The 27163-nt window shown below is 46.1% G+C and overlaps 2 protein-coding genes across 14 annotated transcripts; one reads left to right on the forward strand and one right to left on the reverse strand.

Annotated features, from left to right (window-relative positions):
• Positions 1-1127: 1127 nt before the first annotated feature.
• Positions 1128-25719, forward strand: stxbp4 (syntaxin binding protein 4). 13 transcript variants are annotated; one of them, XM_086016789.1, is made up of 25 exons: positions 1128-1214; positions 1289-1358; positions 5541-5578; positions 6676-6749; positions 6866-6961; positions 7212-7281; positions 7643-7717; positions 8897-8988; positions 9062-9170; positions 9882-10014; positions 10124-10230; positions 10832-11060; positions 11791-11860; positions 12022-12056; positions 12684-12780; positions 13077-13201; positions 13887-13973; positions 14078-14143; positions 17862-18053; positions 18324-18440; positions 18539-18588; positions 19768-19822; positions 20297-20424; positions 24525-24614; positions 24764-25719. In XM_086016789.1, coding segments are annotated over exons 1-25 (2310 nt in total). In that variant the 5' UTR covers positions 1128-1212; the 3' UTR covers positions 24867-25719. The 13 variants fall into 13 exon arrangements, with proteins under 13 accessions (XP_085872915.1, XP_085872913.1, XP_085872920.1 ...); XM_086016787.1 differs by having other exon boundaries at positions 19768-19799; XM_086016788.1 differs by having other exon boundaries at positions 1135-1214; positions 24557-24614.
• LOC147128726 (hydroxycarboxylic acid receptor 2-like) lies at positions 1524-6384 on the reverse strand. Its single transcript, XM_086016801.1, has 4 exons — positions 6072-6384; positions 4096-4535; positions 3517-3697; positions 1524-2573 (listed from the first exon to the last, which is right to left on the reverse strand). Exons 2-4 carry the CDS (start codon positions 4468-4470, stop codon positions 2059-2061), a joined length of 1071 nt encoding a protein of 356 aa, XP_085872927.1. The 5' UTR covers positions 4471-4535; positions 6072-6384; the 3' UTR covers positions 1524-2058.
• Positions 25720-27163: the final 1444 nt, after the last annotated feature.

The following is a 27163-nucleotide window of genomic DNA, read 5'->3' on the forward strand; positions in this document are numbered from 1 at the left end:
GACTGGACGGCAGGGAGGCATTCCGCATGGCTGCAGGTGGCATTCTGCTGTTCTTTGGCAGCCAGACAAATGAGCGGTGTCTGAAAAGACAACTCTGAGTGTCATATCCCAAGATGAGCCGTGAGTCCTCGCTGCCTGCTAATGGTGCCGCTGATTGCTGGAGAGGCTGCGTGAAGGAGTACCAGTGGGCCACTTGTGCGCTCCGCCATCAGCGCTGCTGGCTCTGCTTCGGCCCTTCAGTGACAAAGTGTCGCTAACCCGAGGATGCCAACGCTATGTGTGACATTGAGCCGCTAGAATCAATCCAATTGGTAACAGGAAAGTGGACCACACCACAGCGGGCCTAAAATCTCTACACTGGCATTGCTGAGTCACAAGGAGATTTTCAAGTCTTACTGTTGTTCTTGACTCTTGGCCATGAATATCTTTTAGTTCCCTATTGCTGTGATGCTCAAGTGGTACGCCAAGGACTGTGGAATTGAATGCTCAAACTGTTAGAGGCTTAATTTTTTTTTTTGCTCGTCAGGTTGTCACGGTGATATTTCATTTTGTCAGCATCTCAAGGTCCACTCAAAACTGACATCTCTTTGCAATTTGCCCTCGTGTCTTGATGCAAAGCAGCCGGGAGATGATTACCGGCTTGTGTGTGATGAGCCCCTCTTATGATCTTGTGCTCGTGTTAGCAAGCGTGGGCGTCACTGTCTTTTAGTTTGACACAACTTCACTAACACACAGGTGCGTAAAAATGTGCTTGTATTTCTTGTGTTGTGTTTCAATAAATATTGTCTAACAAATGATTCCTCAGACACACTGATGTATACTTATTTCTCATGATAATTCTCATGCGCTGTACTGACCATTTCATACTCATTAGTTCAAGTTACATGGCTGAAATGATGTATTTTGAGGAAAAAAAAAAAAATCAATAATGCTGTATTTTGTTGTTGAAAAATATTGTCATACTTGTATCCTTTCAGATGGCCCAGCGGTAATTATTTAAATAAATTGACCAAGCCCATTAGATTTCATTAATTGCACACATGTTCTCGCGATTTGTGAAGATACGGGAGTAAAACACGGAAGTGTCTGTTTTAGGCGTGTCATTTCAATACCTGGGCGGAGCTAATGTTTCCCTCCAAAATCAACGCCAAACAAGCATGGCCGCCAACGTTGCCGTTCAACCGAGTTCGAACTTAGAGTACAGTTTAGTTCATGTATGTCAGCTTGTTGAAAAAGCCGAACATTTTGGTCCCGTCCAAACATGAAACTGTGTGAAAATTGTGACAAGGGCATATTGTTCGAGCGTCCAAGCAAGCAACAACCATGGAGAGCGACGAGGGACGTCAACGCAACACGGGGTATGTTTCTTTCTTTTATTTTTCCTTTCTTTCGTTTTTCTTTTTTGTGTCTGTCTGTCTGTCTGTCTGTCTTTTTCTATCTGTCTTTTTCTTTTCTTTCTTTCTTTCTTTTTTCTTTTCTTTTCTTTCTTTCTCTCTTTCTTTCTCTCTTTTTTCTGTTCTTTTCTTTTCGTTTCTTTCTTTCTCTCTTTCTTTCTTTCTCTCTTTCTTTCTCTCTTTCGGTTTGACACGTTCACTATTAATTTTATTAATGCAGCAAGCCAACGAACCAAAACAAACGTCAGACGTCTGACTAAAGTAGTTATGCAATTTGTCCACGTGGTGGTGCTGTGTTCTCAGTACGCGTGCTTTCAATTTGTGTTCACGTTCAGTCGTTGCTTCCAAAGTGACCGTTTACGCGTTACTTTTGTTTTTCTTTTCTTTTTTTTTTGTGTAAGGTCACTCCGAAATGTTCCATTCAAAAGGCGCCCTGTAGACAAATACAAGACTGGTCACTGTCTCACTTTCAGGGCACAGAGAGGCACACGATGAACTCGTTGCCCATTCAATTTCAGGGCAGGTTTTTGGACTTTTCTCCAGTCAGTGGTGAAATAAGAGATTCAGAGTAAAGATGACCTGAATTTAATCAATCTCTTGGTTTGGACAAACAAATTTGCCGTCAAGGAAACGTTTCAGAGTGTGGAAATGAAGCGCCTCCATCTCAGGAGGCTTCACCGGCTGCGGTGGTCCTCACGCTCTCGAGCTCCACCTGGCCGGAGGATTGAGATGCGGACGCAGTGGCGGACGTGGACGGTTCGCCGCCCTGCGCCCGGCAGCACCGCAGTCTCAGGGGCACGGCGGCCAGGAGCTCCTTCCTGAAGACGGAGCTGGAGAAGACATAGAGGATGGGGTCCAGGGCCGAATTGAGGAAGTTGAAGCCCAGGGAGACGATGGTGAGCTGGGTGAGCACGTAGAAGGCGGCGCAGTCCTGCGGCCGCAGCGAGCGGCTCAGCCACAGGCCTAGCGTGGTGACGGTGGTGGGCAGGAAGCAGAGCAGGAAGATGACCACGATGGCGGCGCACACGCGCATGGCCTTGCGCATCTTGGCCGCGCTTCCCATCTGCCGACGCTTCAGCGAGCGCGAAATCCGCACCGAGCAGAAGAGCAGCAGAGCCAGCGCGATGACGAACTCCAACACCGTCAGAACACGGTGCATCGCCACCAAAATCAGGATGCCTGCCGGGACACGTTTCAGCCTTTAGTCCCGTGCTTCTTAAACGTTTCACATCAAGTAAAAATCCAAAATGTACTACCTTTTGGGATGAGTCAGTGTGACCAGTCAGGGGTTGGGAGATAAATACAGCCAATACACAGGTGATAGGTTCCTCCCCAAAATTCCCAAATAGGTGAATTTGGAAATCCCAAACCGCAAATATCTGGTGGTGTGCGATCTACGTTTTTTTTTCTCAAATTACTTTTTTCTTCAAATATGTTTTGGGGAATTTTGTTTGAAAATATGATTTATTTTGAAAACAGCATTTTTTGTAAATGACCTTTCTTCTAGAAAATAGCTTCTTCTTTGTTTCAAACATCATATTATTTTTATTTATTTTTAGCCAATCCCTTGCTACTTCATGATTTTCCCCACATTTTTTTTCCTTTGTGCTGGCAGTTAAAATCAGCTTCAATTATTTGTAGACTATCCGCCAAGGATAGTGGGGATTCTCTGTATATGATTTTTTTTTAAACTGTTGACTTTTTTTTTTTTTTTTCAAGAAAATTTTCTCAAAATTAGAAGGCTTTTCCCAGACACTATACTTTTTTTTTTAACTCTAAAATATGACATTCAACTTAGATTATGTCACTCCCCCCCTCCAATAGGTCTTTGTTTGTTTGGTTTTTCTTAAAAATAATCTTTCACTAAAACATGGAAAAAAAACATTTTGGAAAAATAATAGAAATATTTTCTAATTGTAAATATGGCTTTATTTTATTGTGTTTTCAAACTGTAAAAATTGTAAAAGCCGAATAGCTTGTATGTCAATTTGCCTGACTCGTAGCAGGTGGTCGTGCTTCTAGTATGGCAAACTGGCATTACTAGCGAGAACATGTGTTTGCACATGGTGCTTGGGGCCGGATGTGAAAAGGATAGGCGGCGGCGGATGTATTGCGTGGCTACCGCGAGCGGCCTCCTTGTAGGACGTGAAGAAGAAGCACTGCGTGGCGTCGCCGCTGCCCTTGAGGTGGTCGTAGGCCAGCATGGGCACGCGAGGACCGCTCACCAGCAGCCAAACCAGCAGCGACAAGATGCCAGCCTGTCGCTTGCTCATGCGGTTGAAGCGGTGGTGCGGGTGGACCACCTGCGGACAAGCGCCACACGGTGCGCCGATAAGCGCTCTGCTCAGTCACTCAGACAAAACAAATGCTTAGCAGCTTAGCATGTTAGCTTCAGGCACGAACAAGAAATTGTCCAGAGGCGGAAATGCCAGTTTGTTTGTCTACGTGTGCATTGAGCATCATTTGATCTCTATGTTCTGGGAAGCTTCAATGCCACTTTTTTTCCAGACTGATACCAGTACAAGTAATCACTTGAGCGACTTGTGAGGAGCACTTACTCCATGTCAAAAAATGTTTGCCTTAAGTATCAGTAGCTGGTATCAGCATCCTCCATGGGTACGCCGATAGCTTGAATTAAGGTTAGTTTCGACTCGATATCGTTGAAGTCAGTCATGAGCCGAAAGGGCACGTGCGCTCTGACCTTGACATATCGGTAGAAGGCGATGACGGTCATGAGCGCGATGCTGGCGGTGCGGTTGGAGAACATGAGGAAGAGGTTGAGGCGGCACACGGCGTCGCCGAACACCCAGTGGCCCCGCAGGAGGGCGTCGATGCGCAGCGGGAGGCTGACCAGCGCTAGGAAGTCGGCCGCCACCAGGTTGACCAGCAACACCGTATTGGCGTTCCACGACTTGACGCGCAAGCAGAAGATCCACAGCGCCACGGCGTTGCCCAGCAGGCCCAGCGCCACGTCCACCGTCAGCACCGGCGGCAGGATCGCGCCTTCCAGCTGGATGCCAACCGGCGGGCACCCGCCGCCGCCTGGCGCCGGCGTACTCCTTAGCTCCGACTCCATTGCTGACGTCTCGCAGACTCTGTGTGTTTTCAAGAAGTAGGAAACTTGCTGCTTCTGCTTTTGACCTGGCCAAAAAACACGTTCTTTCAACATCTGCAACTTTTTTCATCTTCAGGTTTTTTCATTGCGTCAAAAAATGTGGAGCCAAAACAAAATGTTAACCTAAAAAAAGTGTCAAGACAAAAGAAAGCGTTTTTTTAAACAGAATGGAGCCAAGGTGAAAAAGTAATAACTAGAGCTGCAACAATTGATCGAATGTAACGATTTTCATCATTTCATTCATTCATTTAGAGACGAGGTTGAACTTAGTTGTCCAAATCCTCACAATTTCAGCTTCAATCGTCAATCTTCTGATGATGCAAACGATGTAGCGTTTGTTTGAGTTAGTTTTTTTTCTTTTTTTTTTTTAAAGGACATTTGCCTTGAATAAGCGAGTCGCAGTTTGATGTAAGCGTGTGCTTTTGTCACACGCTTGGTACACACAGGAAGTGGTCCAGGCCTGAGGTGGGGACCGAGTCAAAGAAAGGTCAGCCGGTGGCTGCACTGTTAGCATTAGCCTTGCGCTGCTAACTTTGCTAACGGGCAACTTCTCCTTTGGTTTTGTTTGGCTCAAGTTGAAAAGGCCGAAAAAAAGAGTGTGGCATGACGCTCCGGCAACCTCACTTCCCCACTTTGTGCGTGCGTGCGTGCATGTGACATTGGTGTGTGTGTGTGATCGCTGCTTGTTTGTGTGGTGGCGGCTGTTCAAGTAAGTGTAAATTCTATCTGTCATTACTGGGTATGTGTGATTGTCTATGCACACGATTCTGAGTGGATTTGTTTTGTGTGTGTGTGTGTGTGCATGTGCGGGACAGGTATCAGCTGGGATTAGTGTGTAAAGGTGTGTGTGTGTGTCTCAGCGGATTTCTGTCCCACGCACACACACCAGCCTTGTCTCATCATCGTCTTCCCTGGAGACGAGCAGCATTTTGTCATGGCGCTGTGTGCCTAGCGTGTGTTTGTGTGTGCGTGTGCGTGTGCTTGTCTGTTTGTCCTCTGGCTGACGTTGTGCAATGGCATTTCTCCCACAGGAAGGCCAGCACTTCAATGGACTGTCGCCGCTCTACCGGTAAGCTCTTTCCTCGTCTCCTACATCCTCGTTCGCTGCGCCCTTGTTTCCTTGGAGAAGGTAAAGTGCTTTTGTTGTTGTTGTTGTTGTCGTCGTGTCTTCCTTCGCTTTGTTTTCGGGCTTGTGCGTCCGCATGCTGCTGATGTGACACACGTGCACGCCGGCCCTTTAAGAGAATCGTGACAACACGGAAACGCTTCCTGTGCACATTCGACTTGTTGTTGTTGTTGTTCTTCTTCTTCTTCTTCTTCTTCTTCTTCTTCTACTTCTTCATGTGTGCTTGAAGTAGCTTATAATGAAATCCTGTTTTGACTCTTTGATCCCAAATGATTTCGACATGACTGGCCTCATTTTCTTCCGCCTGATTTCTGTTTGACCATATTTTGAACCTAGAAAAGTCTGAATTGTTAAATAATTGACAGAAATGATTTAAAGGTGGATCCTTCATTGGTCCTCTCGAAATAACAAATTTTAAAAAAGAAACCCAATTTACCTTGCACGAGACAGCGCTTCCTAACGATTCTTCCATTCAGTCGGGGACCAAGCTTGTAACTTCATTTACTCAAACAGAGTATCCATTTTCCCTGTTTTGAAAAATAAAAAGAGAATTGAAACGCCATTTGCTCTCATTGGCGTTTCCATTTTTTTCTTCATTGCAAAGCACAAGCAAAATGAAATGTCTCCATGTGAATATGTGGTGCACATTGAGCAGCTTTGCTTTGCTTCTTTGACGGGAGACACTTGTGACTTGATGTTGACGCGAGTCGCGCTTGGCGACACGGCTCGACTGACGCTAATGACCGCGGGCAGCTGATGAGGATTGAAGCCATCAGCTGAATGGCTGCGCTCCTCTCGGAGCCGAATGTTTCCGTCCGTCCCCAGCGCCCGTGCCGAAGGGCCTCATTTCGTTCTTAAAAGTGCACAGAAACCGTCTGGTTTCCCATTTCAAAATTAACCAAAAATGAGGTGAGAGTGTCGTTTCATGCAGGCCGGATATGATCTTTTTTTTTTTCTCGTGAATGTTTAAGTGATGTGATTGTCGCAATTTTCTTTTGTTCTGTTTCTTTTGGTGCCCCCCGTATATTGTGTGCGTGGAGGACCATCATGGGCCCGCGCGGCATGGGCCGAGCCGTCCGCCGGCTGGAGTTCTGCCACTGCAAGCAAGGACTTGGTGGGTCAGCCTGCGCCTTCCCAGCATGCTTCACTTCTTTGCCACCTTCAGCTTGTGTTGATTTTGATTTATTTCTTTTTGGTGGGGGTGGGGGGGATCGGTGGTTGTGTGCGCAGGTGTGAAGATCATCGGGGGCTACCGAGAAATGACGGGAGAAGACTTTGGCATCTTCATCAAGAGAGTCGTAGCCGGCGGACTGGCTGCGCTCGACGGTATGCTTTGATTTTACAGCCGCATACTTGCAGATCCACGTTTGTTTGGGGAGTTTTTGTTGCCTGAGTTCCCCCAATTGTTGACGGAAGAAATGAACAGAATGTTTATCTGCATTTTTAAAAAATAATTTTGGGACTTTGTAAATAAAACAACTGTTGTATCCTATTAAAATGTATTTTTCAATTCAACACTTTTCTTATTTGTCGCTCTCTTGTTGTGTGCGTGTGTGTGTGCTTGTGTGTTTTCCAGGTCGGCTTAAGTCAGGTGACCTGATTGTGGACGTGAATAACATCAGCCTGCGGGGCGTCACCAATGAGAGGTGACGACTTTTGTCACATAAACATGCACCAAGGGCACTTTAATTTTCACAAGCGTTGGATGCACCGCAGCAGCCGTTCCTGGCCTTCGCGTAGCTACGATTTGTGTCATCTCATTTCACTGTGATTGTGTTCGATTTTTAGCGCGTACGAGAGTCTGATTGTATTTAGGTGCCATTTTTTTTTTGTAGGGTTAGCCTAGAGTTGATATTCGTAGGTGAGATTGTACTTGAGGGTGACTTTATTTTGATGTGATTTTAAGTCAATTGTATATACCCTAGTTATGATTTTTTTTTTTAATGAGTTCAAGGTGTGATTAAATCCGGGTGCTTTGCATCACATGTGAGTGTCGTTTCCTGGCAGGGCGGTGGAGATCCTGAGAACTGCGTCGCTGTCCAATCACATGTCTCTCCTGGTTGCCAGGGACGACGACTCCAGGTAAGTCCACCTCAGTAAGCGGCAGAATTTTTTTTTTCCCAACAGTCTTTTTTGTGTTTATTTGGTAGCATTTGTCTTGGCCGCACCGCTTCCAGTACATGCATGATATTATGTTGTTTGGTCCAAACAGATTTCAACCTCTGTGTTGTTGATTGTGAACTACTGCAGCTGATGTGCATTAAGCTGCATGATTGGGTGTCGCTTTCTTTTGGCTACTATATTTGTGAGGTGGTAGTGGTGATGTTAAGAGTTGGATTCAGTCCGCATGGAAGTCCCACACAAAGTGTCCTGACTTCCCTCGACAACAAGTGACGTCATAGCAGTCGTTTCAGTTGAAGGTCAGGCATCGGTATTTCATTTTTTTTGTCAGTTGAGGCGACGCGACGGGACACTCTGTTGTCCCGGCTGCTTTTCCGCATCACGCCGCCTCCTCGTCAGCACAAACGCGGCCTGACACGACGGGGATGTCGATGAGGTCGCCCGGCCTGCGGCTCGGTGACTCGCACGTTTTCAACCACCGTTCACAATTAGCAGCATGCCAGCAGCACCATCGCGGAGACTGAAATCACAACAGGGCAACAAAAACGCACATTATTGTTTCGACTCGGCTCCATTCGTGTCGGTGTGTTGGAGGCCAACGCCACTTGAGGGAGACAAAGCATCACATGCAATTGTTATGCTAATGCTAATGCTAACCTGAGGGGGAGAGCGGGATGATGTCCAAGCTTCACTTTTTCCAATTGGATCCTTAGTGAATTTTTCACGTACGCACGCAGGCTTTGGACTGGCTGCCAGCCAATTGCAAAATAATACAATGAAATAAAGAAATCATACCATTGAAACAATTTTAAACATACACATTTCAATTTTGTTGTACTGTATTGACCATCAAAATGAATTATGTAATTGCATATTCAATTTTTGCAATAGTGAAAGTGAAACAAGACCTGCCGCAAATATCGAACATGAAAAAAAAGCAACAAAAAATGTGCGCAGCCACGTCGGCATTGCAAATGACAATCTGATCTTAATTGCCTTTCCTGGATAATTAAAGGTTCAAAAAATATTTTAAGAGGTTTAGAATTATCCATGGATTCCACCAGATGGTGTACAACCATTACTTTTGTCTAAAGTAAACTCCTCGACTCGCTTCATTCAGATCCACGTTGTCATTTCAAGGCGGGAGTTTTCCGAGCTGATGGAGAAGTACTGCCAAGGGAGCGGCCCCTCGGCGGCGTCCGGTCGGATCTCACCCGCTCAGCAGTCCGCAGGTGAAACCCGAGCGGAACGGCCGCCGTGCACCTCGGAAGTTGAAACTCAACTGGGGATTCTGCGCGGGCGCAGGCAAGCCGCTGGACGCCGCCGCCTCCTCGGCGTCGTCTGGGAGCCCCCAGCTGCTCGGCCCCAAAGACGGGGTCTCGGTCCAAAGCCAAGTGCCCGCGCCTGCCTTCAGGTACGCCCAGGATTTTTTTAAATCAGGAAAATAAATGTGCTGAAAAATCGAAACGACATCATTAATGTCCTGAATGTTTGCCGTTAATGCCGTTAATGTTATACATTAATGGCTACATTATGCCGCCGTCCCTGTGTGACCTATATCTTTGCTGCTGTAACACTGAAAATTTTCCCACTGTGGGATCAATAAAGGCCTTCTTATCTTATCTTATCTTATCTTAAACAGAATATAACAAGTTTGCCACAAATTTGGCCACCATGGTGCAGTATAATGGTCGAAGAAGAGTCACCACTACTCTGAGTGACGCAATAAGCGGCAACCCTTGTCGTTTTTCGCAAAGGATAAAGACTTTATGCCGGTGGCTTTTGTATTGTCTGTCTACACGTGTTGCTTCGTCATTTGTGCTTATATAGTCTTTAGCCAAAGGGTCATGATGCCGCAACTCCCGATGTTCACCGTTAGCACGTTATCACTTATGTGTTAGCGGGGGCATCCCTCGGGCAGAGTTGTTTGCAATGCACGACCTGTCACGGGAGCTGAGACGTCATTTGTTGCAAATGATTATGCGGATCCCACGCAAGTCTCCGGTTTGAGAGGCGCTGATACAGAATGTGATGGGATTGGAATGGAAGTGTTACTTAACCCCTCTCTGTGCGTGCGTGCGTGCGTGCGTGCGTGCGTGCGTGCTGGCTGGCTTTGTTCTCGCAGTGACAGCGTGATCCAGTTGATCTGCATCGCCAAGGGCAGCGGCCTGGGCCTGGTCATCCAGGGCGGCGCCAACCGCGCCGAGGGCCCCATGGTCTTCATCCAGGGCATGGTGGCGGGAGGAGACTGCCAGAAGGTCAGCCGACGCTTGATGGGCGCATCTCCGCCGTCCGTCCGGTTGTTCAAATGCGGCGCTGCCTCGGCTTCGCCGCCTTGACGTGCTTTGTGCCGTTGTTGCCGTGAAGGACGGCAGGCTGCGGCTGGGAGACCAGCTGGTGTCCATCAACAAGGAATCCCTCATCGGCGTGACGTACGAGGAGGCCGGGGCCATCCTGACGCGCACCAAACTCAGGTCCGTAAAAAGGAAGTCGGCGATTCGCCATCGCCGCTTGAAGATCATTTCAGACTCACAACACGACACGACCGGGAAACACAAATGTGTCGTTCTGCATCAACACTTACTCCAGGCCACTACGGGTGTTTTCATATTGCTCATGATTATTTGGAGAGCCAAGTGTTTTTACTTGGCGTCCAAAGTTTGACCGATGGCCTAAATGATTCCAAGTTGCTGCATGTACTTTGTTTAGATCAGTCCAAATGTCGTAAAATAGCAAGCGGCTCTGCTTTGAAAACGGCTGGCGGCGACTGACGTCATATTTCAAACTCGTGTGACAACATTGCCGTTTAAAGTAAATGCCTTACGTTTTTGAAGAGTGCACATGTGCATGACTCTCCATATCTTATGCTAACAACCCAGGCTAATTTGCATTTCAAATGCTTTCTTGACACAAATGTTCCTTTTAGCCAGCGTTTTGGTGCCATCTTGTGGCATCTTAGCACGTGATGGGAAGCATACAAAACCATGAATAGGAGAGGTTTTCTCCAAATGGCTACAGATTGGTCACACAGAAAGGGAAAAGGTGGTGACGCTTTGCTTGCGCTGCGTACGGCAGACCGGATCCCACCGTGGAAGTGGCCTTCATCCGGCGCCGGACGTCCTCCGGCTCCAGCAGCGGCCCTCACAGTCCCGTCGTGGGGCCCCCCGTCGTGGTCAGAAAGATCACCTCCAGCCGCAAGCCGGCCAGCGAGACGCTGGCGCCCGTCAACGGCCGCCAGGTGTGGCTCCAAAAGCGGGATGGCGTCACCTCCGTTGAGCGACGCGAGCAAATTGGACACCTGGCAGTTGAGCGCAGAAAAACACACCCAAATACCACTTCATCAACATTGACTCACTCACAAAGACATGACTTTGACATGTTTGTCATATTTACAATGCTTTGTGGTGACCTTAAACAAGAGCAACAGATGATGACGGCCACTGAACCAAACAACAAATCAGCACAGCTGGGCAGCGACGCTCCGTCCTGCATATTGAATGGACCCACGTGGTCCCGGCCCGTCCTTCGCCGGCCACAGCCAATCGGCGTCGAATACACGAACTTTACGTCGCACGCAGGTGCCGTGCGAGCAGAGGCGCCGACAAACAAAGAAAAAATATCAAACAAAAGCAACTGACACGCACAGCGTGGTGATCGGTGAAATAAAAAGAAGATGGGGCACACGTCATTGTGTCTGCGGGACGGACCGCAAGGTACACGGCGCACCCTTTTATTTTTCCATTGTTTCCTTACCCGACCGCGTGTCAGGAGTGCGACACCTGCGTGCGCCGCCGTATCGCTAAAGTCCGTCCTCCACGCCGGTTGGCTGACTCGGACCGACTGGGACCACCTGGCTCCATTGAATATGCAGGACGGAAAGCGGGGACGGAGGGTCGCTGCCCAGCTCTGCAAATCGGCGATACCTGACTTTGATCGCAAAGGGAGGGCAAATGTTCCAATTTTGTCCTGCGCGTCTGTTCTGTCGTGCTCTGTTCCTCATTTTACATGCCGACGGAACGTTGTCTTCTTTGCAGGCCCGAGTGAGTCCAATCATTAGCCAGCACGAATGCGTTTCTTCCAATGAGGAGCCTGATCTCAATGAGGGTACGAATCCTTCCAATACCATTGAACAATTTGTCGGGCGTACAATATGGCAGCAGGGCAAATGCTTTCCTATGTATCGGACACATTGTTTCCTACGCTGTCCTTGGCTGCTCGCAGCGGCGCCTACCTGCGTATTCTGAATGAATTGATGTTGTGTGCAGATGGCTGCCGTCTCAAAGTGGAGCAAGTGGAAAAGGTGATCCTTTTCACTATCCTTCTTATTTTCACGCATTTTTTGTATGCAACAGCAGCTGCGTGAGTCGAGGCGTCATAATGAAAGTGGACACCAGAGGACATGCTTTAACAAGGATCCATCTGGATGAGGCTTTTCAGACAGGCCCAGCGCAATAATATTGTGGGAAATACTCCAATACGGGGCAGTACTAGAAGATTTGATTAATTACAAGTCATTTATTCAGTAGTTCAATTCAACAAGCGCAACTTTTATGTTTGATGCATCCACTGCACACAGTGGACAATTTCGTTTTGGCACTAACCCTAACCCCAAATATTGAGGAATATTTGATCAGAAATACAAAAAGAAACCAACAATTCCAAATGTTCTGCAGGAATTAGTAAGCAATGTGCCTTCCGAGAACCATTTGCCAACAATCTACATTTCAATAGAGGATTTGACTTTTGGTGTTGAACTCTTGAAATAACTGAACTCGATTTCCATATTTGTCGCGCCGCACGTCACGTGTCGTTTGCATGTGCGCACTGTTTGCGTGACGTGAGTGCGATCGGGTCACATTGGGAGGCGAGGGCATGCTTGCCGTGCATGCGTATTGATCTGCTTGTATGGATGCGTGCGCTTGTTCAGGCTCTGGACCGGCTGGGCCTCAAGCCCTCAGATGCTCAGCGCCAGGCGCTCTGGTCCCGACTGCAAACCCATCCGGCCGGGACGGTGGCCTACGCCGGTAAGAACGTGCCAAAAACAAAAGTTGGACTCCACACAGTCGGCACTTGAGTGCACATTGGGGTCGTGCTCGTTTTCTCTGCTTTGTCCAATTATTTGCGATTTGCATGCATTTTCTGTTTCACTCAAATGTGTGGTGGCAGCGGTGCTGGCGGTAGGTAGTTGGTGCGTAGTGTCCCGTTGGTGCGTAGTGTCCCGCTGTTGCTACGACAACGGCAAACACTTGGAAGTGACTTTCCGCAGGTGGCCGCTAAATGTTAGTGTACCTGTGATAACAAACTTTGTTTGCTCGGGCAGAGTTGGAGAGCGCCACCAGGGAGGTGTTCAAGTCTCCGCCGGACGGGCTCACCGCCGCCCTGCCGGGCTCAAGGTTCACCTGTGAGGACCTGCTCAGTCTGCTGGAGGTGCCCGCTCGCCGCCGGGTAGGACAACAAAGTAGCTGCAAGCCACACTCAACTTCTAGTTAGGAGTATCTTGACAGAAAAGATTAAAGTTAAATTAACTTGGTCGAATATTATTATTTGTTCTCAAGGATCCCAAGTCATATTGTGAAATGTGCTTAAGTGTTGGAGGTAAAGTTATGAAAGGGGAAGTCACCCCTTTCCAAGAATATGCAGTCGACAGAAGTGAGAAAATGGCCGCCCACCAAGATGGGGAAAGAAAAAAAGCGGGTAGATTTTGCTGCTTTACTCACATTCCACAAAGGCGATCTTAATCAGACTGCCGTTTTCAGACTAGTGGAGGGGCATAGAACAAAAAAATTTGTGGGGTTGGCTTCCCCTTTCAAATTCCGGGCAGGGTATCGGCGTGCCTGGTTGCTGCGGTCCTATTTGGCGGACGCAAAGATTTGCACGCAAGTCGCTTGCTTTTCCCCGCAGCGATCAATCCTGGCTGGCACGACAGGCAACATGCAGCCCGGGAGCAACACATCACTGCCCATTTACAACTACACGTCATAAACGCGAGACTACTAATTACAACTATGCAGTGTACGTCCACGCACACTGTATACTGCACAGCAGGGTTGGGGAAATGTGCTTGATTTCTATTGTTGCCATGACAACATGAAGTCACTTTTGTGTGTGCGCGCGTGTGCGCGGATGGCAGTCAACGTCCGACTGGGATGAGGTGGGCGAGATGGATCGGCTGAGGAAGGAGAATGTGGAGGCTCTGCGGGAGGTCAAGAGGTTGCAGGTGAAAGGCACACTCGCTGGTTATTTTATTTTGGGTCCGTTGATGGCGCCAGAGGCACACACAAGCTAACTTCCTGTTTGCTGCGGATGTCGTCCCATGTTCAGGATCAGCTGCTGGAGTCTCAAAGGGTTCAGCGGCAGATGGATGAAGAGCTGGACACTGTTAGACAGGTTGGGCGCAGCACAGCACATCATTCAATAGACGTGCAACGGTGAATCCATAGTCATCCATTCGTCGGAATTTGTTCCAAATTCTCAGAATTTTTCAATTTTTCTTTCAACAGTATCTAGAAAGCTCTGATTTCTATAGTCCTCCATGACAGCAGATGGATTTTATATATATATAGATATTTACTTTTACTTTGGAAAACAATTACTGACATTTGTTATGATTTACATCTCAACCCGCCATCAACTCTAGCATAGCAACTGTTGCTATGCTAACATAACAACAGTTCCTATGCTAACCCAGTCTTGCATAGTAACAGTTGCTATGCAAGAGTTCATGACACCGATACGCCAGCGCACTGTAGCAGCCCGGCTAACCGCCATGTTGGTAGAGGCGTCTTCCCCTTCGTAGGCAATGCGCGGACATTAAAATGAAGTCCGAACATGCTCATTTCTCAACCAATTTCCTTGAGGTTTGCTATCAATAAATGCCGTTAGGCCTTTTAGTTTTCTTTCTGTCCACACACATGGAATTGGCTGAGGACTTTGACCTTCCTAGCTTAGCGTCGCCGTAGGTAGACAGCTCAAAGGGGGCGTGTCATATCTCATATCTCTTGATACCTGTGGTAATGAAGTTGCTATGTCATGGGAAAGCTGGGATCATTCTGTTTTTGATGACGCCAAAACCTCATTTCTGAAATGTGGGTCACAGTGACTCATTCTGCTGCGGTGGGTAACATATGACTGCCGTTCTTCCGGAGCCGTTTGGTTCCAGCCCGTTGTTAAGAGATCGCAACATAGATGCTAATTAGTGTTAGCATTGAGCCTTCGGGGGCGCTGTCTTTGGACAGTTGTTTAGCTGTTGGAAATGCACAAGCTTGCCTTTATTTAGGATTTCAATAGACAGCCAAGTTGAAACTGTTTTGTCTACGGGAGAATCGCAAGTCACGTCACTTGTATGTCCGGGCGTCGCGTTACTTTGTGACATGAGAAAGCATTTGGATGCTTCCAGCTGCTGCATCCTGCTGTGTTCAGGTGCCTCGTGTATTTCTGCATGTTGTGGTGCGCTGAAGCGCGGCGCTGCAAACCGATGCAAAGTGTCGGTGCATTCACTTGACTTTGAGCGCGTGGGAGAGCGCGTGTTGAAAATAGCTCAGCAGTTGGATGTGGCTCACCTCCACTCTTCAGCTTCACTTTTTCTTTTTTTTTTTTTTTTTTACCTTTAAAGCAGCCAAAGTGGTCCTGGCTGGCTGGCTGGCGTGGGAGGAGTGTGCAGCCTTCGTTCAAAGAAGAGGAACAATTGCTTCCTGCTTTGTTTGTTTGCTTTTTTGGTTGGTTGTTTATTTGTTGTGATTCACAGCTGACGCCTCGCTGGCTCGCTCCCACTCGTCTCCGATCAATTCGCACATCAAACACAGGCTTGGGTCATGTGGTTCACAAAGCAGATGCATTTTTGTTGTTCATCTTCAAGAGTTCTTTTCATGTCATAGCAGGAAATGTTGGGAAATTTGTCATGGAAATCTCAAGTTAAAGAAAATTTGTTGACTTCCCAGATGAACGAGCCACTCACAAAGCAGCTTCAGCTTTGCTTGGACGAAGCAGCGTAAAAGAACAAAAACATTTTGACGCTCTTAACAATGGTGGCGGTTGCAAAAGTTGCTAAACACTCGTTAAGTTGTACATGGGTTTTGGAGGAAGGCAAAAAAGTCGTTTTGTTTTGGGGGTTTTCGGGGACAGTTAAAAAGGATGCAAAATCTAAGGCGAGTGTGACGAAGGAAGGAAGAGAGCAAAATTGAAATGCTTGGAAGCAAAGGACATCTCAGAAGACATGAAAAGAGGGAAGGATGGGAGGAAGAAAAGGAAGGTGGGCAGAAAAGTAACTTACTAGGAAGGAGGAATGAGAGGATAAAAAACTGATGTAATGGTAGGTCAACGAAAGTGGTGCGCGTCGTCATGGCGACGACAATCAGAGACGCATCGGCCTCAACGGCGCCTCGTCTGCACAAAAGCCGCACACTTGCTGATTGCTCTCTTTTTGTTGTTGTTCATGTAGTTTGCTTGTGCACAATCCACAGACAAGACTGCCCCCCCCCACACCCCACACCCCCGCCACTCCGCAGGCCACAGCTGGAGACAAGACAGCTACTGCTGTGATCCATTAGTTGCTCAACCAGTAGCACACACAGACACACACTGATGCGCTTCCTTTCCAAAATTAGCCCACCTTTGATCGGCCATCATCGGCGCAGGTTGGCGGCAGAATTTGGAGCCCCGTCGAGTCGTCCGCACGGCGGGACGGAACTCGCGCATAGAAGATGACGGTCGCCATGCGGCATGGCGGCCGTCATCTTCACTCGCAGCGTCTTTGTCCGGTCGGCGCCGACGCTCGCGTTGGGACGCGTCAGCTTGTTAAAGACGTCACCTTGCTCAGCTGCTTTTTGGACATGAGCCAGGTGCTTCGGTAAAGGCCGAGCCTTGCCATTGGCTGGCGGCAAGCCCGTGCTTTGTCAGTCCCTCGCCGACATCAGCCCCACCGGCCGACGTGGAGTGTGCCCCTTCTACCTGAGGCCCGTCGATGGCGGCCGGCGGGGGAGGCGCGCTTGGCACCGACAGATCCCGCTCGTCTTTGCATCTGCAAAGTTGTCGAGCGTAACGCTGTGGATATTTCACTTGAATTGAATCCCACTTGAAACGTGGACATCTGTGCCGATTGGAATCATTGTGACGCGGCGCGTAGACGCCGTGACGTTATCTTTCCAGGAAATGACACGGAGGAGTGATCGTCTCATGACGCCAAAACATTTCAAGCTCCTCCCGCCTTTGTCAAGCTCCTCCCTCCTGCCGGGAGGTACTGCTAGCGTGTCAACAGACGAGCGAGCAGCTCGGAAGCTGCACTTAGGCAACTGTCTACGCATGGTGGAGGGGTGTGTGTGTGTTTGTTTTTGTGTTGTCCTCCTGTTCCACGCCATCAGCTGTGTCTTCCTGGTCTAAGTGTGTCAGGTGTGTGCGTGTGTGTGTGTCTCTCACTCTTATGTAACTTGTAATGACAGTACTTGTAACCTCCTCTCTAAGTGTCATCTTCCCTCTTGCACGCGCGCGCGTGTGTGTGTGTGTTAGGTGGTGTTTTTTTGTCTTGAAATGAAGGCAGCAAGCAGTGATGACAGGACCAGACTTGTCAACAAAATAACCAATTTTACAGGGAATTTCATGCATTTGATTGTAGTTGCTTCATTCAATTGTAAAAAAAAAAAAAAAAGTATGAATTTCGATGTGTTCCATGAATTTAAATTTTGGATCCAAATTTTTTTGATGAAAATGTTCACAAATGTATTTCATTTGTCTTGGTATGAAATCAGGTAATTGATTTCCTGTAAGCAAATGAGCAATGCAAAATAAAGGCCTAGCAATGGTTGATTTGTGTATATTGTCAACGATCGAATCAAAACTTGAGTAAAATAAGTAATTTTACATATACATTGAACATTTTTATTAATCCGTTGATTATAATTAAATTCCGTTTGTATCATAAAATTAAAAGTGAACAATGAATTATTTTTATGAAATAATTGGTTCATTGTAATTCAGTGAGGGTATACACATTGCGTTTAATGCATGGGAATGATTGATTCTTTTATGAATTAGTTGCGTCGTTATAATGAACGACGCATACGAGCCAAACGTGAGAATGAATTCTTTTGAATAATGCAGCGTACTTTTTCAGGAGGCCAAGGCGGCCGCCGAGGAGACGCGGGATCTGCGGGCGCGACTGGAGCTGGCCGAGGAGGCCCGCAAGCAAGCCCGCGGGATGGAGATGGACTACGAGGAGGTGGTCCACCTGCTCGAGGCCGAGATCGCCCAGCTCAAGAGTCACAGAGCCAAAGAGCCTCTTGGTCCTCCTCTTCTGGACAATCAGGTAGGAGAGCGGGAAGAAAACACCCGCAGTTGCTGCCACTGCAAATCAAACTGAAGTCACAAGCGCGACTGCTTGTGAAGGCGTTGGGCAGATTACATTGACACGGAGGCTGAAATCTGATTGGTGCAACAAAGCTAGCATCTTCCTCGAGCAGCCAAGCGTAACACTCCCAAATGAAGACATTGGACTGGCGGGAACTGCGACGGTCACCTTCGGCACTTTGGCTTGGCGCTTCTGAAAATGTTGAGGCCGGCGTCGCTTTGTTCGCAGGAGGACAGCGAGCAGCTGAAGAAGAAAGCGGCCCTGCTGGAATGCCAGCTGAGAAAGAGCGATGCTGCCAACAAAACGTTAAAGACGGCGACAGCAAAACTGCTGACTTTTGTCCAGGTCCGAAAGAGCCAGATGGAGCACGTGTACCTCATGAATGGGCCGCCGCAGCCTTTGACGGCTTCCGTGGCCCTTTCAATTGTTTGTTTTGTCCTCAGAACGTCCACGAGTTCCTGCTGGAAGGACTCGGACCCACCACGACCATCAGGTACCGCCCAAAGTGCAACTCTTGACTTGACTTGCTTGTAACTCTCAGCCCTCATCGTCGTCAGCTTCACTCATCTTTTTCCATCCTGAAGGGCTTTCGACTTTTATTTTCAAATTAGACTTCTCGTCATGTTCTGACAAAAATTGCTCTTTCAAATCATCCTCTGAAGGTTTCGCCAAAGTGCCCGGCAAGGTTCCCCCCGAACTTCAAAAGTTGCTTCGAATGTTGTGCCAATGATTCCTCGTGAGGTTCCTTCAAATGTTATCCTCAGCTTACTCCTAAAGCTCCTCAAAATATTCTCTCAGAGGTTCGTCTTAAGGTTGTTGTTGTGTTTTTTTTTAATGCAGTAGCGCCTTGTGGTGAGAAATTGCCCGTTAGTCTCTGAGCTCCCCTTCCGGCTTTTGACCCACTTGAGCGGCGATGCCAGGTGGGCCCACTGCCGGAAGTCGCCTGGCGCTAATGACCGCCCGTCGAGCCTCGTTACCAAACGTCTGCACCCTGGCGGGTGGGGGGGGGCAGGCGGGCGCTCCTCGCGTTTTCTGTCAACTTCTGTACAAGTGGCAAGGCACAACTGCCTCATTAAAGTGCGTAACACCGCTTATTAGCAAATAATCCGACTGGCATTTATTGACCATTGAAGAACGTGGACAAGCATGCGTTAGCAAATAAGCGTACCATTTGTAATAGCAATTAATTGAAAATAAATATTTTGGGGACGAGAATGAGCAATTCTTTTACCAGCAACTAAATTGCTTTTTCTCTCACATTGAAGAAGTGTGACGAGCATTCGCAAGGACTTCAACGGCAGGAACCGGCAGATCGTTCACTTGATTAGCATCCCTTAGCATATAGCATTGATTGGCAAAGAAACCCAACTTTCAACTATAGCATTAGTGGATACTTTGTCAGCGTCACTTTTTGATGAGCATTTCTTTGCAAAACTCATCCTCGGTTGGCTCGCTGCTATGAGCAAACAGCACAATGTGCAGCACATCTTGCCGCCGATTTGTTTTGGCCTCAAAGTAGCTCGAATTGATTCCTTCCCTCCACTTTCTCGTCCTCCTTGCGTGCGTCCTAATCTCGCATCTTTCCTCCCTTCTTTGTTCCCTTTGGGTTGGCGTTGATTTGCCCCTGCAACCCACCCCCCGCGTGCATCCACCGTCTTTTGTGCTGTGCAAGTGCGATTGATTTCAGCGTCACCCCAGTCTTGTGTAAGTCCACTTCAGTCAATCAGGTCAGTCGGTCGCACTACCAAGCCACATCGTGTGTGCGCGAGCGTGCGTGTTGTTGTCAGGGGCAGGGGGTCAGCGTGTCATGTTTCATAACTGCTCCCCCCACACCTGTTTGTAGGCCGCTGGCTGTCTTTTCAAAACCCAAACATGACGTGTGTGTGTGTGTGTGTGTGCTGCGGAGGTCACATCGTACAAAAACAACAACAAAAGGGCATCCGTTTTCTGAATATGAAGTCAGACAATCATCTTGTATAGCACAACAGGCTCTGCTGGCTTCATACCTGGAATTATTTTATCCCAATATTTTGCTGTGGTGGCACAAATAATGCATCATATGACCTCATTTTTGTGCACGAGAGGTAAGCCGCAACATGGCGAAGTGGTGACGGTACTCGGATTGTAATTGCAACTTCAACGTTGGGTTTGCCGTGCGTGTGGATGTCAAGAAGTTAGCGGGCGGTTGTTCTTGTGTGCAGTTGCACGGATGTCAAGGGGGTCTCGAAAGGCGGACCCTCGCGACACAAGGAGAGCTCGCTGGCGGCGGCGCTGGCCAAGGAAGCGCACGAGCTCAGCGCCAGCATCAGGAACATCCTGGAAGTGGAAAGTAAGTCCGCCCTTCAAGTCCGCATTTGGACCGCTCGGGACGTGCTCGGACGAAAGGCTCCACTTGACTGGGGCGTTTGAAAATGTGCATTTGCAAAAAGCTATTGTTAGTCAAGAACGAACTTTTTTGCGAGTGTTTAGTAGCAACTCAATAGCTTTTCCGTCATGAGGAAATAAATGCCGTTTTGTCTCGCTCACGCTATTGGCGAGCATCTACGCTATGAATTAGAAATGAATGATCTGTGTGCAAATAGATCAGTATCAAATAAATAGCTTTTGACAAAAATGGACTTGCAAAGAATTTGTTGACTGACATTTGGTAGCAAATAAATAGCTTTTGGATGAAAATTGATTGGCTACAAATTTGTAGACTAGCAAATAGCTTTTTGTCTCGCCTTTATTCGCAAACAATTCATTGACAAGCGTCTGTTAGCAAATATTCGAGCAGAAGGGTCTCTGACTTGGCATCGTCTCAAAATGGTGTCAATGTTAGTACAGCTAAAAAACACAAAAAATGCAAGGATAGTGCAAGTGCAAAACTATATTTTGACTGAACAAGATTGATCGTTTGACTTGACTTGGGACTTGCTTGAAAGTTGACGTGACTTCCTCCCGCCTTCCTTCCTCTTCCTCCTCTTGCTCTTCTCTGTCGAGCCCCGCCCGCATGCGCCCCCTAGTGGCTGTTCGCCTCTGTTGCGAGTGAGTGTCCTCCCCGTTTCAGCGCTCACCTTCTAGCGGATGCCGGCCGGCGAGCGCCACGTGGAGCAGCTCGGCCGCGTTGCCGCGCTTCTCGCTTCTCCGTCGACGCTCTTGCGACCTGCATGCGCGGCGCCGAAACTCCGTCCGTGTGTCCGTTCAAGAAGGAAAGTAGCACTCCACGCTATTGGACTCTGCGAAAAACATTGAGCTATAGCATCAGCAAGTCCGCACTTTCAGCTCATAGGTTACGTGCCTGAATTCTATGGACGTCGCGCTGCTCCTTCTGGTGTGTGCGCCACGAAGACTGTCGCAAATAGGCTGCAGTCGGATTATATGAGTATTTTGGGCACAGCATAAAGAATATATGCCTGCTGTAAGTCTTATTGGCCGTCTGTGTTTGTCGCTGCACCGTTTGTGTTCAAATGTTCCTTTTCAAGCTTGACATCGGCGCGAATGCTCGGATTAGTCTCATATGCAGTCAATCATGATGTGATATTGCGTAACATTCAGCTATGAAAAACGTGTGTGTAACCTTCCATTTGATCTACAATTCCATCATTTCATATACGCTCAACCAAGGTTTGAGTGACCTTCTGTTTGTCGTGTAATATTAAAATAAAAAGATTTTATTTTTTTAGAAGTTTAGGACATGAGCATTAGTGAAAGCAATTTATTCTGACCAAATCAGACCGCGCGCAAGTCACCGGCCAAGCTTTTGGCGTACGGTTCTGTTGACGTTCCCCTAGCGCAAAATGGCCGCCACATCCCACAAAGCAACGCCTTGTTCCTAAACACAATTGTTTGAAAAGACAGCTGCCGCGCTCTTTACTTGCACGAAGGCTGCCGAACAACCAAACGTAACAGCACAAGATGATGATGATGATGGCGATGATGATGAGGGTGGTAGCTACAAAGGAGCTGTCAACAAAAGTCTTTTGAGTCACCATGTCAGCCACTTGCAAGCTTAGAGCAGAAGGTCACACTTAACTAATTACCAGCATGAGGATGACGGCGATGATGATGATGATGATGATGAAGGCCAGATGTCATGAAAAGAGAAGAAAGTAGGTCATCTGGATGCAGGAGAGTTTTCCTTCCATCTGCTTTTCATCATCACATCGCCTGTTGCTAGGATACCCAAAGCTGCTTGGCCTCAAGCGCGTGTGCGCGCGCGCACACGCGCGCATGCCAAGATGGAGGGGACGTAGTGTAGGTTAGGAGGCTCCTTTCCTTTCCTTTTTCTTTTTCTACAAGAAGACAAAGTCAAAGTTGACGGTTGTTTTCCGAGCAAGGATTGTTTGTTTGTCTTTGTCAAGCACTAACCTGTCAATAAAGTTTGTCCTGTCCGCTGTCTTTTGGCCGCTTGTTGTCTTTACAAACTCCCCTAAACACCTTTGCTCTCCTCTGACTTTTTCAAACCTTCAAATCTTACTTTTTGGGGGATTTTGTTACTTTTTCCCCCCCTTTTTTAAATATTTGGTGACAATTTGTGTCACATTTGGTTGCTTTTTTTTGAGGCGAGGGGGGGGGTCATTTTTGTCGCTTTTGGTGACTGTTCATTTTTCTAGTTTTTGTCATTTTTGTGGGGGGGTTGTGTGTTTTGTATATTTTTGTGGGTCATTTTATAGTTTTTGGTAGCAATATGTGTTTTTGTTTTGTTGCAATTTTACAAATTGTCTTTCTGTTAAGTTTTTGTCTTTAATTTTATCACTTGTTTTTTGTCATTTTTTCTTTTTGTGGTAGATGGTTTTGTTCAATTTCTAGTGTTTTTGTTCAAATCAAATGTATTTTTTACTTTTTGTTCGGTATTTTATTTTTGTCACATTATTTTTTGTGTTACATTCTGTCATCTTTTTCCTGAAAATTTGTAATATGTATGTTCCCCTTTTAGAGTCAAATTTAGTCGTTTTGCTTTTCTTAATTTTTGGAAACTTTTTTCTTTTGGGATTTTTGGGTGTCTGTTAGTCTTTATTTTGATTTATTTATTAACATTTTTTGGTACTTTAGGGAATTTTTGTATTTTGTTCCATTTGTCTTTTTGGTTGTATTTCTGTATTTTTTTATTTTTCATGTTTTCGTTTTTGTTTTTGTTCAATTGTTTTGTTTTTGCCTTCAAGTTGCCCCTTTTTAATTTTTCTTTTTTGTTCTTTTTTTTATAATTAAACATTTTAGTCATTTTTCTACCTTTTTCTTTGCCTTTTGTTATCATATTTTTATATTACACATTTTGTGTGTTACTTTCCTCAGTCATTTTTTTTTGTCTCAATTACTAATATATTTTATTTATTGTCTTGTTGCCTATGTTTTTCTTTTTTTGTTGTGAAGTTTTTGTATGTCTCGTTTCTCTGTGTGATGCGCGTTGTTTTGGGCGCGCGTGTTGCTGGTGTGAGCGTAAAGGATCCCGCTGCATCCCGCTTTGCATTGTGGGCCTCACAAAAGTGCTTCATCATCTTCCTCCTCATCACCTTTGTGTGTCTTTGTTGTATCGGAGGAGACGGCAAGCGGGTGCTCTTCACTTCTAGAGAAAAACACTTTTTTGGGGGGGCTTATCTGACACAGCACAAACAAAACACGACAGGTTCACGTCGACATGAGAAAACTGGGGCAGAGCAATTTTTAATAATAATAACGCTGACATGTTGGCATCAATGAGCAGCTCATGACATGATGAAAATAAGAATGACATCATTACTGTTGGTTCATGAGTTCACTTTTTCTGCTGAGATCTTTTTGTTAAGTTTTTGTCCCTTAACCTTCTGATCCTTTTTATTGAAATGTTTTTTGTTTGCTGTTTTTTGTCAGTTGCATATGTCTTTTTTTTCCTTTTGGCCTACATCCATTTTTTTTTTTAACTGGTCTGACATGTATATCAATCGATCCATCTATTATCTGTGTCTTCATGTTAAATGTATTTGTCTTTTTGTAACAAATGTTTGTGTTTTTATTGCTTTTTTTTGTTCTCCTTTTGTTTTTGTTTTTTAATTATTCAGTCTTAGTCAACTTTTTCCAATGTTGCCATTTACATTTTTTTTGTTAAATTGATCGCTCTTTTTTTGTTCCATTTTTGTTCTCCCCTTTTTTTTTTTTTAGCTTTTCTCTTGAATCATAAATCTTGATATTTTTGCTCTTTCTGTCACATTTTTCCGAAGTTGCCAGTTTTGAAAACTTTAAAATGTCTTTATTTTTGTTGTTTTTTTGTCTTATTGTTGCATTTTGTGAGCAAAGACGATAAGGTGGGACTGGATAAAAGTGTACAGTAAATGCATGTTTATGACAGGCTGTTTGCTTTTCCTTTTTTTTTTTTTTTTTTGTGTCGAGGGTTCCAGTTAGGATCCTTGAGGCACACCTAATTCAATCGAATCTATTCATAGTCAAGACTTGTTGACATGGCCTCCATTGCAGCATTTGTTTGACCGGGTGTGCGTGTGCCGCAGCTCTTCCTTTCGGCTGGGAGGAGGCGTACACAGAGCACGGCGTCAAGTACTTCATCGAGTACGTACTCTGCGCTCCTTTGCTTTTGGGACTTTTTGCAGCCGGCCGTCGCTGCCAAGTTGGATTCTTTGTAATGTTGTCATGTGTCGATACCATGGCAGCATTTCTTTTCTGCTGTGGCGTGATGTCGTCTCCTCTTTTTTTGACAGTCATGTGATGCAGACCACCTCCTGGAGCGCACCGCTGGTTGTCGCCATGACGACAACGACGTCCTCGGAGGCCATACGCTGCGAGCGAAAGACCGAATTGTAGAAGGAGGGGGAGGAGGAGCTTCTTGTTGCTATGGAAACTAATTGTGTTTGAGTACAAGTACTAACAGCGAGCTATATTGTTCTTTTTTTCTTTTTACATTTTTTTTCTAAGTCTTTCTGTTAAATTCGCTTTCGTCAAATTTCCACCCTTTTTTGTTACCTATTTTTTGTTTTTGTTGCATTTTTGGTTCTGTTTGCTTATGGTCTTTTTTTCTATGTTGTTTTTATGTTATTCATTCTTATTTTTTTTCCATTTCTCAGTACATATTTTGTGTGTGTTTGCATGCCTCCATGTTCTATCCAACTAATCCTCATTACTGTGCCTTTTTTTTCTTTGATGGCATTCTTTTTTGGTGGTGTTTTATCATTGTCTTTGTTTTGCTTTTTGTTTTGTTTTTTGTTCGGATTAGTCGAACATTATTTTTGTCATTTTTGGTTACATATTGTTTTGTTGCCTGTCTGTTTTAAATGGATGTTTTTATTTTTTTCTGCAGAAGGAGAAGATGGTGTTTTTTGTTGCTATGGAAACTAGCATGTCCTGTAAGTCTGATTGGAAACTGACAGGCAAACACAACAACAAGCTGGACTGTTAAAAACGCCCGAGCCAATCAGAAGCCTGAAGTAAGTCTCGAGTGGAAAAGACAATTTTCATGACGTCAAGCAGCATTCAAAAGAAACTTTTTTTGCTGGTAATGTTGACACGCAAGCTTTATAACATAAAACACACATACAAACACTCTGTTATGTCATAGAGAGAAATCAATGTGTGTGTGTGTGTGTGTGTGTTGGCGACTGTGAAACTGATATGTGCTTTTCTTCACAAAGTAACTGAATAAAAGCCTGCGGTAATCTGATTACTTGACTACACACGGGTTCAAGCAGTGTGTGCGTTATTTATAGCGAGCGTGCGACGGCAGCAGCTGGAAGCCTGAGAAAATCCTGTTCAAATACACAACAGTAACATTGACACGCATACAAACATGAACTCACAAATATTTGGCCAGCAACATTAACAGGCTATCATGAATACACAAATATTTGACGAACTCGAGCACACAAATGAGACGTTTTCCATCCATTTTGTTTGGCACTCGGCTGTTTGTGGGCTAACTGCTAAAGTGACGCTAACATGAGTGTAGAAAGGAGTTGCAGTGAGCGGCTGCCGTTACGTAACATGGGAATAATCCAAATGAACCCGCAGCAAATAAAACGCTAACAAACGGCATCAAATTAAACATCGCGTAATCTGGCACCAGGAAACTACACCAAGTAGACTGCTAGCAGAAGAAGTGGCATCCAATAAACACTTCCAAATGAGCCACTACCATGTGAAATGCCATCAAATGAAACGACAGCAAATGAAATGCCATCAAATGAAACATTAAATAAAACGCTATCAGATAAATGCTCGAAGCGCGATCAAACGAGGACACCAAATGGAACTTTAATCAATGAAACGACAACGAACGAAGCGCCAACAAATAAAACGCTAGCAAATGATTTGCTACCAAATGAAAGCGCAGCAAATGAATGACATCACCAAATTATGCCATGTCTAATTAAACAGCATCAAATGAAAGCACAGCACCATCAAGTGTTGTCATCTGTTTTTGTCCTGCTATCATGACAGCCGGTTGACATGGAAACCTATCAGGTTGTCCTGATCCAGGTGTTCCCTGGCGGTCCACTAGGGGGCGTAGCGATGAGCGTCCCGGGCCCGGTCGCACTTGCTCACCGCAGTCACCGCCCTACTTTTTCGTCCAATCCAAGGTCAATGGTGACATGACATCGCCATAGCAACCGTTGCCGGGGGGGACTTTGTGATGGTCGCCGGGGACCGCTGTAACTGTCGGCTCAACTGTAGACTTTAGATTTATCCACTTACATGTACTTGCACACATAATAATTAGCACGTCTATACTTTCTTGGATGTATACTTACCATACAGTCCAAATTGACATGCGCATGCACATATATGCATACATGCACACACACACATGCATACCTGTGTACTTCTAAGACAATCTTTAGTAGACACAATGGGGAAATTTGCAACGTCAATGCAGACAGAGCTCTCAAACTCAAGTGTTGCATCTGTTTCAAAATGATTGTGAGACGTCATTAACATGATCAGTGTCTTCGCATAAAAACATGAATTACTAGTCATGGCGCATAATAACATTAGGAAAAGTGTTTTGAGCAAAGTTGTTATTTCAGAAGTGTGTATCAAACTGGTAGCCAAGAAGGAGCAGAAAGGTTGGTGGCCCCATGTGCCACTAATAAAGGTGATGATCGCAT

The sequence above is a fragment of the Filicampus tigris genome, chromosome 19 (assembly GCF_054856515.1).
Source record: "Filicampus tigris isolate MCC_2025a chromosome 19, RoL_Ftig_1.0, whole genome shotgun sequence".
Lineage (NCBI taxonomy): Eukaryota > Metazoa > Chordata > Actinopteri > Syngnathiformes > Syngnathidae > Filicampus > Filicampus tigris.